The 18,126-nt window shown below is 41.9% G+C and overlaps 1 protein-coding gene across 7 annotated transcripts in view; it reads right to left on the bottom strand.

The window, feature by feature from the left end:
• dmd (dystrophin) overlaps window positions 1–18,126 on the bottom strand; it is a 304,958-nt gene that overhangs the window by 55,515 nt on the left and 231,317 nt on the right. For all 7 annotated transcript variants that reach the window (XM_083892996.1, XM_083892990.1, XM_083892991.1 and 4 more), the window contains 6 exons: window positions 14,320–14,492; window positions 14,037–14,193; window positions 11,993–12,104; window positions 8,600–8,868; window positions 6,756–6,902; window positions 1,530–1,593 (listed from right to left, as the gene is read on the bottom strand). In XM_083892996.1, coding sequence (XP_083749122.1) covers window positions 1,530–1,593; window positions 6,756–6,902; window positions 8,600–8,868; window positions 11,993–12,104; window positions 14,037–14,193; window positions 14,320–14,492 — 922 coding nt within the window. The remainder of the gene's footprint in view (window positions 1–1,529; window positions 1,594–6,755; window positions 6,903–8,599; window positions 8,869–11,992; window positions 12,105–14,036; window positions 14,194–14,319; window positions 14,493–18,126) is intronic.

Below are 18,126 nucleotides of genomic sequence, written 5' to 3'. Positions count from 1 at the left end.
TCAATAACGTTTGAGCAATCTCACAGATTCAGGTTCTTTCAAGTGTGGCTGTATACAGGGTTCCCACACCCACCTCCACACCTTGATTTACATCAAATTCAAGGACTTTCCAGGACCAATTCCCTCAAATTGAAGGACCAAATGTGCTGACACAGCTTAAGATAGGAAGGCAACGTGTACGGGCCGCTTCGCCCATGGCGCCCACTTCTACTGATTTGCAGCACGCTCTGCATCTGGACAAGTGATTGTCCTTGGGATCTTGGTCAAAGTCAGTCTTTGTAATTTTCTTTGGTGAGACAGAGATCTTGGAATTTGCATTTCCCAGACATCACATAATTCTTCTCTCTCGCTGAACGTTCATTGTTCTGCGTGGAATCTCAAGTCGGCGAGTGCATACTAGTCTACGTACACGAAGCAATGCAGGGAGCATGAAAGGGCACATGAGCAGCAGGAGACATTTACCTCAATATCAACTTGTTTCTTGCACAAGAAGATCACACACTTTTCTATGACCCATGTCTATTTTCAACAACTTAAAAAATAACCTCAAAAAATTCCAACACTTTCAAGGATTACAAGGACCAGTGTGAACCCTGTGTATAATGTGTGAACCCCCACGCTGAGAATAGAGGCTTGAAATCTATGTCCATAATATCTTAATAGTATGTTGCCACGTTATCGCATATTCCATCAGGAAACTGAAGTTTCTAAACAGCTCCCTCTCCCACACTTAAGTCCATTAAGAGGATCAGCAGTTTTACATTACAGCACACGTGAGTTGTTGATCCACTGTTGTGAGCCTTTTGTGAAGCTACTGATTTTTGTTTTTTCATGGTGTCTTTGCAGGTGGTTTCCTGAGGGCAGGGGGTGAGCACAGCACTGTCAGTGCTATGTGACAATACCTCAAACACACTTCAAACTATCCCTTTAAACCTTTGCGGAAACATCATAACACATAACAGCTTCTGAAAGGGAAAAAAAAAGAAAACATGGAACTCATAAAATTCACTGCAGACATAAAGACTGACATGCTTTGAGTGGATGAGGTTTTAATGAACAGTGAATTTTCCAATGGTCCAATGCCAATTTAACAGCAACATGGGTTTCATTACGCAAAGAAAGAGTCTTTTTAAAATGGCTAATCTCGGAAACATTAAAGGGGCAACAGAGAATCACCCAGACGATGTGAAGACGTTGTACATTTCAATCAACTGAACAATCAATGAGGGGCTGCAGCCCACACGGGACAGTGATAGGATTAAGTGCTCGGTTCATATTGGAATTCAGCGAAGAAAATGTAAAAACAAGTTTCACAAACAGATCGATGAGGCTCCATCAGCAGTCAAATGAGTCACAGGCACCTCTTCACACAGAAACCGTGTGTCACTCGCTCTTTCTCTCTCCGCGACACAACACTTACGGAGCTTGCACCTGCCGTTTAGTTGATTGCTTCACTTTGTCTTGCACAGTTTGTCTAAACTCTCCCTTTCACCCACACACACACACACACACACACACAAGCAACTCACCGTGCATAAGCCCAAAGTCCCGGTGAGCATCTGTCAGCTGCTTTAGATGTTCACTGATGGAGATCTGACAGAGACAGACAGAGAAAAACAGATAAACATAATATCAACAGGTTAAAAAAAGGGGGATCATTTAGTTTTTTTTTAAAGAAATCAGTGACGACTCCACTGTCTCATCTCCTGCACTGAGAACCGGCTTAGGCTGCCAGTGGAATCACATGGGGAAAACTACAAGATAAAATATACTCCATCAAATATATTAAGATTCATTTTTGGTGCTTTATCTCACTATTAGAGTCTCTTTTGCCTTTTCTAATTGGACACTGAAGTTTGGAAACGTGTCCCCCTCTCACACCAAAGCACGATGAGAAAGCGAAAATAAGCTATTTGCAAAGCTACACAAACTTCCACAATATAACTAAGGCAAGTGAAGATTTTATTGAGTTAGTTAAACAGCTAAACTCTGTTTTGCCCCTGTTTGCCATGTTTTAAGTTTTGGAGCGAGTCTCCTTCGCCTCTTTTCCACCTCAGGAAATGTTCTCATTCACCCAGGATTTCGAAAAACCTTGGTGCAAAATTACCCGGAGAAAAACTTTCCCTCAACCCCAAACTTTCACAGAAAGAAGTACCTACTTGCCACGAGAGGCGACACTGATTGGTGGAACAACTTTTGCAAGACCTTGACACAAGACAACGTAAGAAGAACTTAAAGGTCACATAGAGTGGTCCTGTTGCACATAAATGTTAGTTATGGAGGTCTACTTACACATATTAACTTGTTTTTATGGTCAAAAACCTCCTAGTTGCTGTATACGAGCTGATTGAAATCCTCTTTTCTGACACTGTTCGTCAGCCGCGATGTTTCAGAGGGAACTTTCACCCCTGTCGAGAGCCCCTTTGAAGACAGAGGCTTGTGATTGGCCAATACTATTCAGCACACCAGCTCTCAGAAGCGCAGCTCCCCCCTCCTGAACGGTGGATGCACTGCTCCTGATTATCAAAACGTGTTTAAAAATAGCTTAAATATAGCTTCGTCACGACTCCCCACCGCAGTCCCTTTTATGACTTTGACTCGGAGTCAGACCCAGAGTCAGAAGACACTGTCGCTCGTGAAACACCTCCACAACGGACGTTATTCTTCTTCTGCGGTTCAATGTACGCAACCGGCTGTTCAGGAGAACCGCTGTTTACGTAACTATTACGGGATTTTCAGAGATCTCTTTTGAGCCCCGAGATTACAATAAACACAGCGTTCTCAACAATGGCTGAACTGTTTGTTTCGAACCTTCAGGGCTTCATAAACAAGGTAATGACGAAGATACACACCAAAAAAACTATTAAAAAAAAATTAAAGAAAAGATGTAGGATAAGTGGTCCACACTCTTTTGGCAGTATTAGCTGAGGAGGAGGTTCAGGGACTTCAAATTAACGACCCTTTAACTGTTAACAGTTGGATGTAGACATTGCCTCACTTCCACTTGAAATATCGCAAGCTTTACATGGCAGTACAGCAGTAAATGAATCCTGACATGTTACTACACAAACTGACATACTGTATGATCTAACAAAGAATATCAACATTGACACGAGAATCTATAATTTTGGCGATAAATAAATCTTTACTTTGCAGGGGAAATAAGAAATAATCATCTTCAAGACATGCACTAAATATAAACAGTTTCAAAAGGTGACGATGGACGTATTCTGAGGAGTGACGGTGATTGATGTCACCGTGTGCAGTGACAAATGATAGACTCACTGTCTGGAAATAAGGATGGGTAGATGGAGGGAGGGAGGGAGGGAGGGAGGGAGGGAGGAAGGTGGGGGGGGGGTGCACCAAGACAAGCATGGAGGCGATAATTGAATTTGTAGTGGAGAGGAATCAGAGAGGACACAGTCTCCTGTGAGTCTCCTTCAGCTGTGAATGAGCTGTCTATCGAAATGGAGTTGAGATAATTGTGCTAGATCAGCATTGTTCTTTAGGTACACAGAGAGAGAGCTCAGGGAGACTCAACACGAAGATTATCTTCCAAACTGCAAACTGCAAGAACTCAATGTTGATGCAAAATTAATAGAATTTATAATATCATGTCACTAAATCATCAGACAACATCAACATCTCAAAGTGTTTTCACTGCTTGTGGCATGTTTGGGGGGGGGATGACAGTGTTAATAACATTTCTTGGTTACAAATACGGTTAGCTTTAGGCACAGTGAGGATCCTGTGGTTAGAGCTGAGCACAAAATAACCTGGTCAGGGTGAACAAAAGATCATCCTCATAACATGACAACAATGCAGAACATTTAAATGACCTAAAAGTCCTCTGCAGCTTGACGGACACCTTGTGGATATCTCATTATGTTACACGTCACCACCAACTCCTGCTCCTACAGATAAAAATGTTCCCTCAAATAGTTGAGAACTACTGTATATCACTTCAGAAATGTTGATGCGACACATATACACTAAAGGCCACATTATTCTTCTCCGACTGCGTAATGCGTTATCCGACTGCGTAACCACGGAGACCCCTCAAGCCTTCATACTTCTCCTTCGTGGTGACGGATACGCAATGCAATTTCCCGCCCCATCAGTAGGGGTCGCTGCGTAGGGTTGTTGGGCTTTTAGCTACAGTGAGCAATGGCGACCGAGAGAGAAAGACTGTTGTTGTTGTTGCAGCGGAATAACATTGAAACAGTGGCCGTTTCTCACTTTTCTGTGTCCCGGAATGCAGTTTTAAGATAATTTGAGGCGAGAAACGAGCCATTTAGAGTCTAAACATGTGCTGTGTGTATTAAGATATGATTTATAGTTTGGCAGCGACGTTGTTGGCGGTGATCAGCTCCGCCTCTGTGGACGATCGGTGCGCACTGTGGCCGGCACAGAGCAGCGTTATCTCGGCCTAAATTGGGCTTTACCCTAACCCAACAAAAAATGGACTGCCTTCAACTCTGCCATTTTTAAATCACAACACATCACAACTCAAATAAAATGATCTCGGGGAAGAAGACACTTCAGTTAAAGTCATCATGAAAACATGGTAAAAACAAGCCCATTCAAAAGCACTGCTGTACTGTCCTGACGTACATGAACTGATCACAGACCTATTTAATCTAATCACTAACATCCGGATAAACACATACTTTACTCCATTTAAGCCTTTTTTAAAAAGCTGGTGTATAATTCACAGAAGGAGCCAGCCAATGCTGAGTGTGTGCGTGTTCTTGACACGCTGTTCATTGATCTGATGTTCCCAGGCAACACATGCAGCTCATGTTGGCATGTGGAGCTTTGGCAGATGCTGATTAGTGACAGATTTCTGTTCCAGGAAGTGAATAAGTGGATCATTTTGATCATAGAAAAATCCTGCAGCTGAGCGACTGAGACGGGTTGTCATCCAGGTCTGAGTGGACAGACGAACCAAATGAGATGAAGACACCATCAGGGGAATGTGCTTGCGTGCGCGGTATATGATGTGAAATGGAGGACAGATGATGATAATAAAGTGATGACCATTGGACTTCGATGTGACAGGAAACAAAGACATTACCTTTGAGTCCCCCTCACCCAATCCATTTCTGCCTGAGTTGTTTTTCGCCGTGTCCATGGCGACCTAATTAGAATTATAAAAAATGAGAGGGAGGAATTTGTTGCAATTACTCAGAGTGGAGTGCACCGCGCCCCCCCCTGCAGACCAATCAATGTCAACCTTTAAGGTATGAAAGACTAAAGTGATTTGAGTGTGAAGGTAAATCAAGTGATCTGAGAGAGATAATGACACTTGTGCACATACTTTAGACTCTGTTTCTAGCCTTTGGGAAATCTGGTCTAATAGCGGGAGACTTTGACCAATCACAAGGCAGATAAGAGATAGAGAGGGCGCTACTATTGGCTGTTCAACTTTTGAGAAAGACTTCCAAAACCCAGCTACACACATAGCATAATTCTAAAGGAATATAAGGAATATCTTTAAGAAGTCACCATAAAACAATAAAATCTGCAGTTGTCATTGAACAGACCATGACATGAAAACATGTTATTCAGCTTTTCCTTCTCCATTGTTTGGTCTTAAAGAAACACAAAGTGCAAGTTTGTCGTTATTGCGTTACACTCTCTCTCTCCTTTTGTCTCTCTACAGTACACTAATTAAGCTGGTGTTCACACCTCCATTATAAGAAAAAAGCCTCCGTGTAGGTGCATATGTGTGTGTGTGTGTAGCATCTGGTCAGGCGCTAACTTCAGAGAAACAAGCCGTCTGGTCCCGTCACTGCAGAGTCACCATGGAGCCCATCTTTACCTCGGACTCCCTGGCAGTAGTTGGTGTGTCTGGCAGCTGATTGGCTGTATCTGTCAGCCTTGGTATCAGTCACTGTCTGATTCCAGCATGGCTGCCACTGTGTTTATTTAGACTGACAGGGGTCCAAGATGTGCTGCCTCGAGAGTGTGATGCTCTGCATCTCTCAGGTTTGAAGGGTTGTGGTTTTTTTTTTTTAGGTTTTTGTTTTTCCACCAAAGCACAGGAATAGGGTTGGATTTAAATGTAGGTCACCTGTGTTTTGGAATTGAAATAACTTTTTGGGACATTGTGTTTTCTGTTGGACTTCTGTTAAGTTTCTGTTTTATATTTGAGCTTTTTTTTGTTTGTTTCTTGACTCGTGTCTCCTTAATGTGTCTCCTCTTGAGATAACCCCTGCCTTTATCCTGTTTCCCACATCCTGTAAGTGCCTGCCCCACCTTGATGTGCTTCAGATGGTCCATCACCGATGGCTGACAGACATCGAGATGTGCAGTCACTTTAAACTGTCGATCTCCCCTGACAGCACGGCTGCATATGCAAACAGCCTGAAATAATACTGACAACCTGAATCTCTGACACAGTAAACCAGCTCAGCCATTTTATAACAAATTGTGTTGATAACTGAACAAATATCACGATTACAACCAAGTGGACATCGCCCAACATCGTGTCAACATAGATCAAATGGGGTGAGGTAAGTAGTCACTCAGAAAGTAGAGTTATTTAAGGAAAATACACAACTGACTGTGAGGCTATGTTCTCTATTGTTTGCTGTAAAGTGGAAAAGTTTTTGAGATACCGCTGCTACAATTGGTGACTCAAACAGTCTGTGTGTGGATGCTCGTATGCAAAGTGTACACATGCTGCACAGGACCATCTGTGTGTCCATATCAGACTTATTCTGTGTGTGTTTGTAGGCATAATTGTGTACCTGGAGCAGTCTCCAGCGTGTGTTGAGCTCCTCGATGCGTTCCAGGTTGCTAAGTGACAGCTGGATGTCGGGTGGACCGAAGGTGGACACCAGCTGGTTCATGTGAGTTACGTCATCTTTAATTGGGGCAATCTCTTCCTGGAACTCCTGTAGAATACACATAAAACAAGGAAGGTCACATGTTTTATTATTAAGTACTTTTAAAGGGCTGTTTCACCCATTTTGGCCAAAATGAAGAGTAAACTCAAAACGATAATGACGCTGCCCTGTTTGTTTCACATTCTATTAGAGAGTTTGATTAAAGGTCCCATATTATACCCTATTAACCCAAGTTAAACTAGGTCCTGGTGCCCTAATGAACATGTCTGTGTCATGCTTTAGTAAAAAATATCATAAGGATGAAGCACAATAGCAGTTCAATAACTCTGCCAAAACAGCCTTTTTCAGAATGCTCGGTTTTGTGCCTGATCATTTACATGTGAATGGGACCCAGGTAAATACATATCCACTGCTTCCAGGGGAGTGTCGCCACTTATCACCTATTGTCATGCACCGTCGTCACAACCCCCGCTCCATATACCCCATAGTAATGTCTGTTTACCCGTTGTTACTGCGTTTCACCGTAATGCATAGAGTGACCAGGATTTTGGCTTCTCGCGATCATAAAAACATTAAAATAGAAGAAAAACGATTAATGCGCTGTGCAGCGCGGCATGTATGTAAATTCCCATGCTAGAAAAAGACCCTGAACACACCAGTGTTACTGCGGCTGAAAGTGACGTGTGTGGATCAATAATGAGGAGAGAACATGGAAACACGACAGAAAGGCAGCCTTTGGTTGAGAAGAAATGTAGGACAACATCTAAATCTTTCTGCAGTGCTTTCAAACGCGTGCTCCTCATAACACCGATCCACACACGCTACTCGTTAACCACAGGCACGTAACTGGTGCGTTCAAGGTGTCCCTCCAGCATAGGAATTTACACACACGATCAACAACAAAGGGCTTGTGAACATTTTTTTCATAAATAAAATATATCCACTGGACACAAAAATCCTCTGAGGCTGGAAGTTTGTGTAAAACACTGTGCTCCGCTGTGCAGCCACTCTTCCTCCTTCGCCTGCACTCTCGTATTTCACAGGGACAAGGGGGAGCTACGGTGGAGCTGTGAGGTACTCTGCCTGGCGGGTTGCCAACATTCACGGTGAAATGTGTTGCTATGTCGTCATTCCGAGGGAGGTTAAAACATCGCGTGTTTTATCGCCTATACTTACACAAAGTGGAACCACTAAAACATGACTGAGTCTTGTTTTTTCACATTTTGGGGACTGGTATGGCCCACTGAGTCCCAAATATAAGTACTAAAAGATTAAAAAGTTGATTATGCACAATAGGGGAACTTTAATTTTACCTGTTTTTATTTTTAATTTTTTTCAGATCTTTTACTTTTAAAACTTGTTATAACTGACACACAGTGAAGAGCAGTAGATGGCTTTTATTTTCTTTGAAAGTAGTCACACAAACCCAACTTCCTCTGTTGTTCAGATCCACTGTCTGATGATCAAATAAAACATTTAGCTCTGGATATAAGTTAAAAAAAGGGATGTAGTCCTTTAAACAAACAGAAACAAAGTTTCAAGAAAGCAATACTTTTGTTTGACATTTGTCTCACAATAAAAGTATTTTAAGGATCTTTCCTTTGAACATCAGACAGAACGTCTCAAGTTATTCACTTTAAAAACATTGTTGTGTGTCACTCCTTTTCATTAAAGAGGCAGAATGATAGAACGATGAAGCAGTGCTGGATGTTGTGAAATTCACCGTGAGCATCACTCAGTCTGACCTTGACTCTTTCGATGTGCTCCGGAAGCGAGTCGATCAACAGGTCCCCCACGGGTTCCCACGCCTCCTTCACCATCTCTGCCTGCCTCAGCTGACCATCCAGCAAGTCCTCCGCCTCTTGTAGTTCAATCAGCCTGTCCAGAGCAAGCTCCAGCCTCCTCTGCCAGTCAGCTGAGTCGATGTTGAGCTGGTCCCACTTGGAAGTCACGTCATCCGCTTCCTTGCGCAGGATTCGAGCCACATTCTGGGCCCGCTCCTCTGGACTGATGTCTGAGGGATAAAGTGTCATGAGTCCTGGTGATAATAGCCATCTATCTATAAAGCAAGTTGCGTCTATGTGTCTGTCTGTGATGGGCATATCTCGCTGACCGTTAGTCAGATCGCCCTAAGACGTTAGATATGGGTTGAGCATGGCCCGAAGGTGTGCATCCTTGATTTTCAATTTTTTTGGAGGAATTTAAATTTTCGCTGATTTATCACGCTACACCAGGCAGGCAGCGGCTCATCAGCAGCAGCTGCGCTGTCTGAAGCAGGGAGGTGGGAGTGAAGAGGCTGTCCTCACGGTGGTTGAGACATTTTCACACAGTTCACCGCAAAACATGGTGTTATACCTGTCCATTCACCAATACGAGCACATATTTATTTTGCATTGGCATGCTACTACTTTGACGCTAACTTGGCGAACCTGTTTGCAAAGTTAAGCTTGCGAGGCTACAATTAGCATTAGTGTAGCTAGCTACGTGTTTGTATTATGTTAGCCTTTACGTTCCTTATCATGCGTTACCATAACTGAAAAATCTTCTTCAGCTCCCACTATAGGAATAAATACTTCCTACGGGCACTTCCTGTGTTTCCTTTAATTAAGCCTGTGCCTTGAGATAATGTATATTATGATTTCGGTCTTTACAAATCTATATAATAGATCTATACAAATATACCATACCATCTGCCTAATCATTATAGGCAGTCACACTGCAAAGGGTGTGCGTGTGCATCTAATTAGAATGGTTAGAATTTACTTTTTTTTTAAAAAAGGAAGAAAAATACAACATTTCAAACAAATTATGAACATCCTTGCTATTGTTGTCATTTCCCTTTCAGTTTAAGTAATTTCATGATGAAAACCATTTCCACCTAATCCCCACCCACTGTTGGCATTCAGCCAGTTGCAGAAGGCTGAGTGAAAAAAAAGGATTATAGGACAACTCAATTCAAACATTTCCATGAATAACTGAAAACCACTTAAACTTAAACAGAACCAAGTCTGGTTGATCTATGCTGTAAGTAAGTTAAAAATATATATGTGCACCTGAATTAACAAAGAGAAAATTAATTTCTGTTGCTACATGATAATCACATTTAGAAGATGAGAAGAAGATCTCCTGCAATTATACTATGACTACTATGAATCGCAAATGTTTCTTTTAGAAAATCCATTTAAACATCATCATAACCATCATCGTTGACACAAGGCTCAAGCTTCTTGCATCCTGAGTGATCTAAACTAACAAAACTCCTGTGATTGAATGATTCTCAGCAGCAGTTCAAGACGTGTCGAAGAGCCTCTTTCTCTTTCTTTCAAAACAAGCAAAAGCATACACAGTAGATGTGACGGAGAAGACCAGCTCCTGGGAGACACAGTCTATCAAACAACCTGTTTGTAGAGAGACAAGCTCTCTGTAACCAAACCAAACTGAATTCAAACCGAGCAAAATGTCACACACAAAGGGGAGAACTTTTTCTCCTCAGGTGTAGCAGTGACGAACAGCTGGAGTTCACCCTCTCTCCCTCTATTCTCTGACCACGTTTGCACCAGAGTGGATTTAATGGGCAAAAGTTAAAGTTCAGCTGTTTTTGTATGAGCCAGGAAACAGGGCTGCTGCTGTGAGCCTCAAGGTGAATCAGAAGAATCTGTGTGAGTGCTAAACCTCCACATGTGCCCAGAAATGTGTAACAATCCCATTAAAACCTGCTTTTATCTGTCCTCAGAGATCTAATCACAGTCTGAATGGACAGATGTGTGTCAATATATTTGTGTGTGTGCGTGCATGAGTGACAGTTAGAGAGAGAAATGAGGTGAATTAATCAAAGCTCAACTCACAGTGCTGTAACGTGAAATGAGATTTGAATCATTAGAACAAATAACTCATTTGAAGATTGGTGTCAATATTGTGGCAGTGGCTGCAAATAATAATAAACGTATGACCGCTGAAAACATATGGTACATGAGAGCTTGCACTACTAAAGGCCACATTATACTTCTCCGACTGCGTATGCGTTATCCGTCTGCGTCACCACGGAGACGCCTCGAGCATTTATACTTCTGCGTCGTGGTGACGGACACTCGCTGCAATTTGCCGCCCGATCAGTAGGGGTCGCTGCGCAAGGTTGTTGTGCTTCTGGCTACAGTGAGCAATGGCGTCCGAGGAAGAAAGAGAGAGAAAGACTGTTGTTGTTGAAACAGTGGCCGTTTCTCACTTTTCTGTGTGACGGAACGCAGTTTTAAGATAATTTGAGGCGAGAAATTGGCCATTTAGGGTCTAAACATGTGCTGTGTGTGTATAGATATGACGTATTTATAGTTCGGCAGCGGCGTTATCGGCGGGGATCAACTCCGCCTCTGTCAGGACGCCCGGAGCGCACTGTGAGCCGGCACAGAGCAGCTTCGCTCGGCCTGTCCTGAGGACCAATCGCAGCTCTTGCCGTCTCCGTTGTCCCTTGACGGAGTGACGGACACTTAAAAAATATTTCGTGCAGCCTACGCAGAGCACTTTACGCAGAAGTATAAATTGGGCTTAACAGTACTGAATCTGAATCACCCAGCATGAAAACATCACACTCGGCTTAAGCACTGACGGGGGACAGTTTGAAACCCTGTCCAGTACTTAAAGGAAAGGTTATATTGTTTAAAATAGTGATGTGTCATTCGCAAATGATTCAGCTCCACACGCAGCCTCTTTTAGGTGAACGATGAGAGCCAGATCCCCTCTCAGAGCCAGTTTTTTCAGTCGGCCAGTACATTGGTACACTCATCTATCCTTTCCTTCAAGGCCTAAACATAAAATGCATGTGTCTGTTTAGTTATTTTTTTGCTTGTTTTATGGCACATCCTGTTCCAATGTATATGAATACAATCTAAAATACACAATGCGTGTATGATATTGTTTTACACTCACATTTTTATGCCAAACATGATATATAATAATGACATTAGGATGTTGCTATATTCGGCTGCATTATGAAAGCTAGAAGTGGTAATAATACAGTACATGAAGAGTCAGCTCTTACTGCTGAGCTAAGCCAAATGATCCGTATCTCTTCAAGAGTTACAATTGTGTGTGTGTGTGTGTGTGTGTGTGTGTGTGTGTGTGTGTGTGTGTGTGGTGAGAGGTACCTCTCTGCTCGAGTGAGGGTGAGTCTCGGGGCAGTTCTGACAGAAATATCCCAACATCGTCCAGACTCTTGGTCACAACTGGCTCTTTAGCTCTCAGGTCTCTCCTGAAGCCCTGTTAGAACACACACAAACACACACACCCTTTTAACACCCTTCATTCAGGAAAGGGGTTTTAAAGGGTTCTCTGGATCAAAATAGTTCTTACTAGAACCATTAGTGTTACCAAGAGCCCTTGAAAAACCCTTTTTCAGAAGCAAATGGTTCCAGTAAGAACCTCAGCCCTTGTAGAAGGACCCTTTTGGAACCCTTATTTCTGAGAGTGTATCTTGTTAGGACATTCATTTAAATCCAGGCGTCACCGTCATGTCATTTTCTGTTTTGATTTCACTCAAAAATCCACACATGCTGTAAGAAAAATTGTTTCATTTTGCTTTTTATTTCATATCAGGGATGAGAGAGCTAACTGAATGCTTATCAGAGCACACCCACCACCACCACCACCCTTGACACATGTCGAAACTGATGATGTTATATTATTATGCTGTGTTCCAGTTTCTCCTTTTGCCTTTAATACATCACTCTGAGACCATTGGGAGAGACACAGGGCGCAGACAAAATGGCACCACTGACAGAGAGCGAGACATCATTTCAGCTCCACTTTTAAAGACATAAAAGGCATTTTATTATAACACGAGGAGAGTGACAGACTCATTAATGGACTGGAAATCCTGAGCTTTGTGTCAGACACTCAAACATTCCTCCTTGCACTCGCCCTATAGACAAATGGCTTTTAAAAAGCATCGAGGACAAATGTGTGAATCTGTGAAATAATGTGGCCAGGGACGGGCATGCGGGGCAGCCAGTGATGACTCACTTCCCCTAGAGAATAGAGTCCTCTTTGGTCAAATGTGTTCCCTCCATCATGGTTTAAAAAAAACCCCCAGAACATTTCTGTAGTAGCTGTACAGTCATGTATTCTGTCCTGCAGACAGGAACTTTGAGAGGTTTTCTGTTGCCTTGCAGATTCTGTCTTTACTCCTACACATTTATTTTCAGACAATGGATATTTTGTATGAGCCAATTTAAACCGAAAAAGAATAAGAATTAGAGGAGGAGTCCAAATATTTTCATATCTTGCAAGTATACTATTAAAGGTGCATTATGTAATAAATCTAAAGCAACCGGCATTAAAATCCTCCTAATATGTCACAGAGACTCAGGAATAATGTTCATATAACAAACTGAACTCACCAACAACAACAGTACAGACAAAATATTTGCATTAAAAAAAATTGCAGACTGCAAATCATGTTTTTGTTTTGAAATCATGTTTTGGCATGTGGCGCCACCTAACGCCATCTACCAATCATTGCAGTCAATAGAGTCTGAGCTGCCGAGCAACCACGGGTTGCCAGATAGGTCAGAAAATGAAACCTAAAAGACCTCGGTATTTTGAATTTGAATGTAGTAACCATTTTTGGCCACATTCTTGCATATGGCACCTTTAAAGGTCACATAGAGTGGTCCTGTTGCACATATGTTAGTTATGGAGGTCTACTTACATATATTAACTTGTTTTCATGGTCAAAAACCTGTGTGCCCGGACTAGTGCCTGGAGCAGGAGGATCTGCTGTTCAGGAGAACCGCTGTTTACGTAACTAACGGGATTTTCAGAGATCTCGTTGAGCCCCGAGATTACAATAAAACACAGTGTTCTCAGCAATGGCTGAACTGTTTGTTTCGAAACTTCAGGGCTTCGTAAACAAGGTAATGACGCAGATACACCCTAAAAAACAGTGTTAATTGGAACTTCCGGTCTAGGTCCGCTTTAACCATTGCATTTTTCTGTCTTTTTTTTTACAGTGGGCCTTCTATTTACCCCGCCTCAAACAAAATAATTATATTAAAAAAATACAATTGGGTTAATATAGCTTGAATTTGCCACAAATTCCAATAGAAGAAGAATAATCTCATATTTTTCAAGCAAAATGCAGTAGAAAATAGCACTGTATCTGCACATCCCACAGAGTGTGTTTCCTCCTACCCGGTGTGTGTCCAGTTGTGCTTGAACGGCAGGGACATCGCCACCTACAGGTGGCTCACGCTCCAGCTGTTGACTTTTCAGCCTCAGCCAGTTGAGAAGCTCTTGCAAGGACATGTGGAGCCTCTTCCATGGGGCCATCTCAGAGTCCAGGTGGGCCCTTGAAACACAAACAGACATATTGTTTTTGCTTCGACGAGCTGGTTTTACACAATAAAGTCAACACTTTTCCATTTCACATTTTATAGTTTTTTTCATAGTTAGTAGTTTCATAGTTTTTCCTCACCTCATACTGAGGGTCTTGTTGCGCAGGTCGTTCCAGCGCTGGCTCATGTTGTCCAGACGTTTTCGGAGCAGCGCGGCGTCCGCTGTGTTGTCCAGCGAGGCAAGAATCCTTTGGCCATTCTCGTCGAGAGAGTGGTACAACTCTGTGTGGCTGTCAATCTCTGCCTGAAGATCCTGGTAACACAAACACACAAACACTCACATATGAGGCATAAAAAAAAAACACTAATCTATGTTGGAGCTCTTGCTTCAGTCTCTTAGTCATAGCAGCCATTTTTTTCCCCTGTTCACAGGTAAAGTGCCCAGTAATGGGATCAGAAACTAAGAGCGGCTAATTCACTCTCGAGGACTGAGCTGTAATGCAGGGCTTAATGCATTGTTGTGAATGGAACAATCCGTCACACTGAAATGTCACAATATTTTATTTAGCGCGAAATCAGCTGGAAGCGACGATGATGGTGGATCCACCCGTGTATGCGATGCTCTTTTGACTGACAATCCATTAATGAAACTCCCGATGTGGCGGATAAGCCGATAGAACTGAAGCGAGTACTTGACAAACCAATCTCTGCGAAATGAAAATGGAAGACAGCTTCATTACCATGAGCACTTCCTGTTTGAGAACAGCGCAAAAAGGGAACATAAAAAGAAAAACATTGTTCACTAAGTGGACAGCAGCAGATGTGATGTCAATCACTGAAGGACGTGAAAGCAAATTAGGAGCAATTATCTTTCATTTTACCTGAGCCCTACTGCCATTTACTTCCTGTAAGTAAAATAACAAGGCTTACTCAGTCAATTACCAAATCTTTAAGTGTTAGTTTAGGTTGTCTGGGGTGTGTTTATATGAGGTACTGTCACGTAGTCAGCACGGACTGTGCCGTGCACACTCCCTGTACCGAAAATAAACCAGCCTAAGACACAAAGGCTCACTCTCAATGAAAACATGGTTTAAATGTACAGTATGTAATTTCTCTCGATCAATATATTAGGAGAAAATGAAGTATGAGAGAGGTAGAGCACCTGACCTGCCCCATATGCTGAGGCTATAGTCCTCGCTGCAGGCGACCCTGGTTCGAATCCCGCACCAAGCGGTCTTTCCTGCGTGTCATTCCCCATCTCTCTGCCTCCTGTTTCCTGTCTCTCTCCACTGTCCTAGCCATTAAAGGCAAAAAGGCCCAAAAAATATATTTAAAAAAAAAAGAAAATGTAGTATGATGATGTCAGGAAGAAGCATGTGGTCCTTGGAATTATTGTCTTGTAGTCTTGTTTGGTTTCCCTGTGCATTTGGTCTATTAGCGACAAATATATGAAAAAAAAAAAACAGTAGTCGTGCCAATATTTTTTTTCGCTCACAAAATACACCAAAGCCTCTAAGACAGGGGTATCAAACTAATTTCCCCTGAGGGTCACATCAGCAACTGTCATACAGAATAAATGTGACTAAATGTCACCAAATATAATGTAAAATAAAGGTAACTCCTCCGTAACATATTGATAAATAACTTTTTGTATTTATTACTTATTTCAATCGTCGCATGATGCATACACTGCGATCTAGTGGTGGTGCCGTCACTTTGCGGGTAACAAAATCGCCGTGCATTGTGGGAAATGTAGTTTATGGTGAACACACGCCTTAAAGCAGCATGGACCTATTTTAACACAGATTAAGACCAATTAATCACTCGTGGGCCACATAAAATGACGTGGCGGGCCACATCTGGCCCCCGGGCCTTAAGTTTGACACATGTGCTATAAGAGATCAAAAGACATATAATGAAAATGAAAAAGAACACCTCACACACAGTTCACATTCATTGCACATAGCAATGCAATGGAGCCATGCAGTGAGTGTGCAAGCTGTCTTTTTTTTCTCCTTTGTTGATGCTGGCGGCATCAGACTTTCAAAATAAAAGTCATTTTGGCCTGATTGATTTATTATATAATGCACATCTTAAAATTATATTTTAAGAATAAGAATTTTAAAATATTTTTTGTTACCTGCTGCCCGCCCCGTGTTTAGTTCATTTTCACCAGTGCCCAAACCCATTACACAGCCTTTTCATGGATACCCGACACGGTGCAGGACTCTGTTAGGCGTTATATCGGAGAAGGTAAAGCAGATGACATCATTAAAAGGCTAAATTAAACAGATTCCAATGGATTTAAAGAGTCCTGGAAGCCGAGAAATATTTTTGTAACCGTCAATTTTAAAACACAACATGTCTTCTTGGGCTGCTGTAGAAACATAACAGTTCAAGATGACTAAAGTACAGGTTAAGCAGTGTTATTCTAAGGAAACAAAAATCTAACTTTTCAAAGTGATCATACACTTATACAGACATTATGGGTAGTATAGTTCATTTCTCTCTTGTTAATCTTACACACTGCATCTTTAACCAAAGGCTTACCAAATAAAATCTATGCCTGTTTGAGTCTACTATAACATTTAGGAATACCATTTTTTGTTATCTTTTTTGCAAACTATCATGATTGCATCTATGCAGCAGCGCCGTTTTGCATTTTGCACCTGCATCAGCCGTGTCACCACACCTTATAGTCAGATTAGAATAAAGCTCTTAAAGAGAAAAAACATCACATTAAAGGAAGTTCCACTCACTGGAAGTTTGATGATAAATTAGAGGACATGAACATTTAATCATACCTGAAGGAAAAATGGGTCATTGCGCCAAAGAATAGAACAAATAAAAAAAAAAGTGAAGACAGTGAAGGTGAAGAACAGTGTTAGACTGATGACTGTGGCTTTACAAAGTCTATTACAGATTTGCCTCTAATCTCAATCTGATTTAAACGTTCGCTGATCCCAATGACCCCAGTCTTGAAAGACCGTGCGTCGACTGGAGCAACGTCCCTTCATTTATCTAAATTAATAGTTTCACACTTCATTATCAACCTAATTTTGTCAGATTCTATGGAATAGCATGTCTACATTTGAGGACAGAGTACAATCCACTTACTTTTAGACTGTTTTCCTTAAAAAAAAAGTATTGATGAATATAGAAAGTTTGAAAACAAATTAATATTTCAGTCAACTTTTCTGTAAAATACTAATTTATTTAGACCAAAATTCACCATAAAAAAATTTAGATAAACAAACTCTATAATTACTGAAACAAGTATTAAGTGCTTGGTTTTCTCCTCCAACCTGAACATGGTAGACCTTCCGGCGTAGCATCTTCCAAACTTTACTCTGGTGTCCACAAATTAGAAATCAAGAATCATCATCATCATCTTCATCTGTTCCCTCTACTCCCTAAAGATTAGCTCCGAGTGCAGCTGCATTAACATGTCCTCTGTTTAAATGTGCGTGACACTAGAGAGAAAATGTGAAGATGAGGAGCGAGGGAGGGAGTATCATGGAGACATGGAGGGAGAGTTAGTTACACATAAGAGTGGAGATGGAGCTGTGGAGTGTGAGTCAGTCTGAGTTACAAAGACAGAAGGGGGTGAGATGGACAGAGAGAGGGGGGAGGGCGGCTGAGGAAAAGAGACTTTGGTGCATAAAACAACGAGTGTGCTCATTTTCCAATTAAAAATTATCTGTGTACAGTGTCGTAGCCTGAGATAGTGTGAGTTGCTGCACAACTGTCCGCCATTATAATTAGACACAGAAGACTATCTCAGCACTGCACACAGTGCTGCTGTTGTACTGAGTCGAGTGTGTGTGTGTGTGTGTATGAGAGAGAATTTGCAGCAGTGTTCCAAAAAATTCATTTCCAAAATCCTACGTTTGCCCATGACTCTGTGTGTGTGTGTGTGTGTGTGTGTGTGTGTGTGTTTGCACTTG

Source organism: Microchirus variegatus (assembly GCF_963457635.1).
Source record: "Microchirus variegatus genome assembly, chromosome: 1".
Lineage (NCBI taxonomy): Eukaryota > Metazoa > Chordata > Actinopteri > Pleuronectiformes > Soleidae > Microchirus > Microchirus variegatus.
Note: the sequence above shows the minus strand (reverse complement) of the source record. Positions and strands in the feature narration are given on the sequence as shown.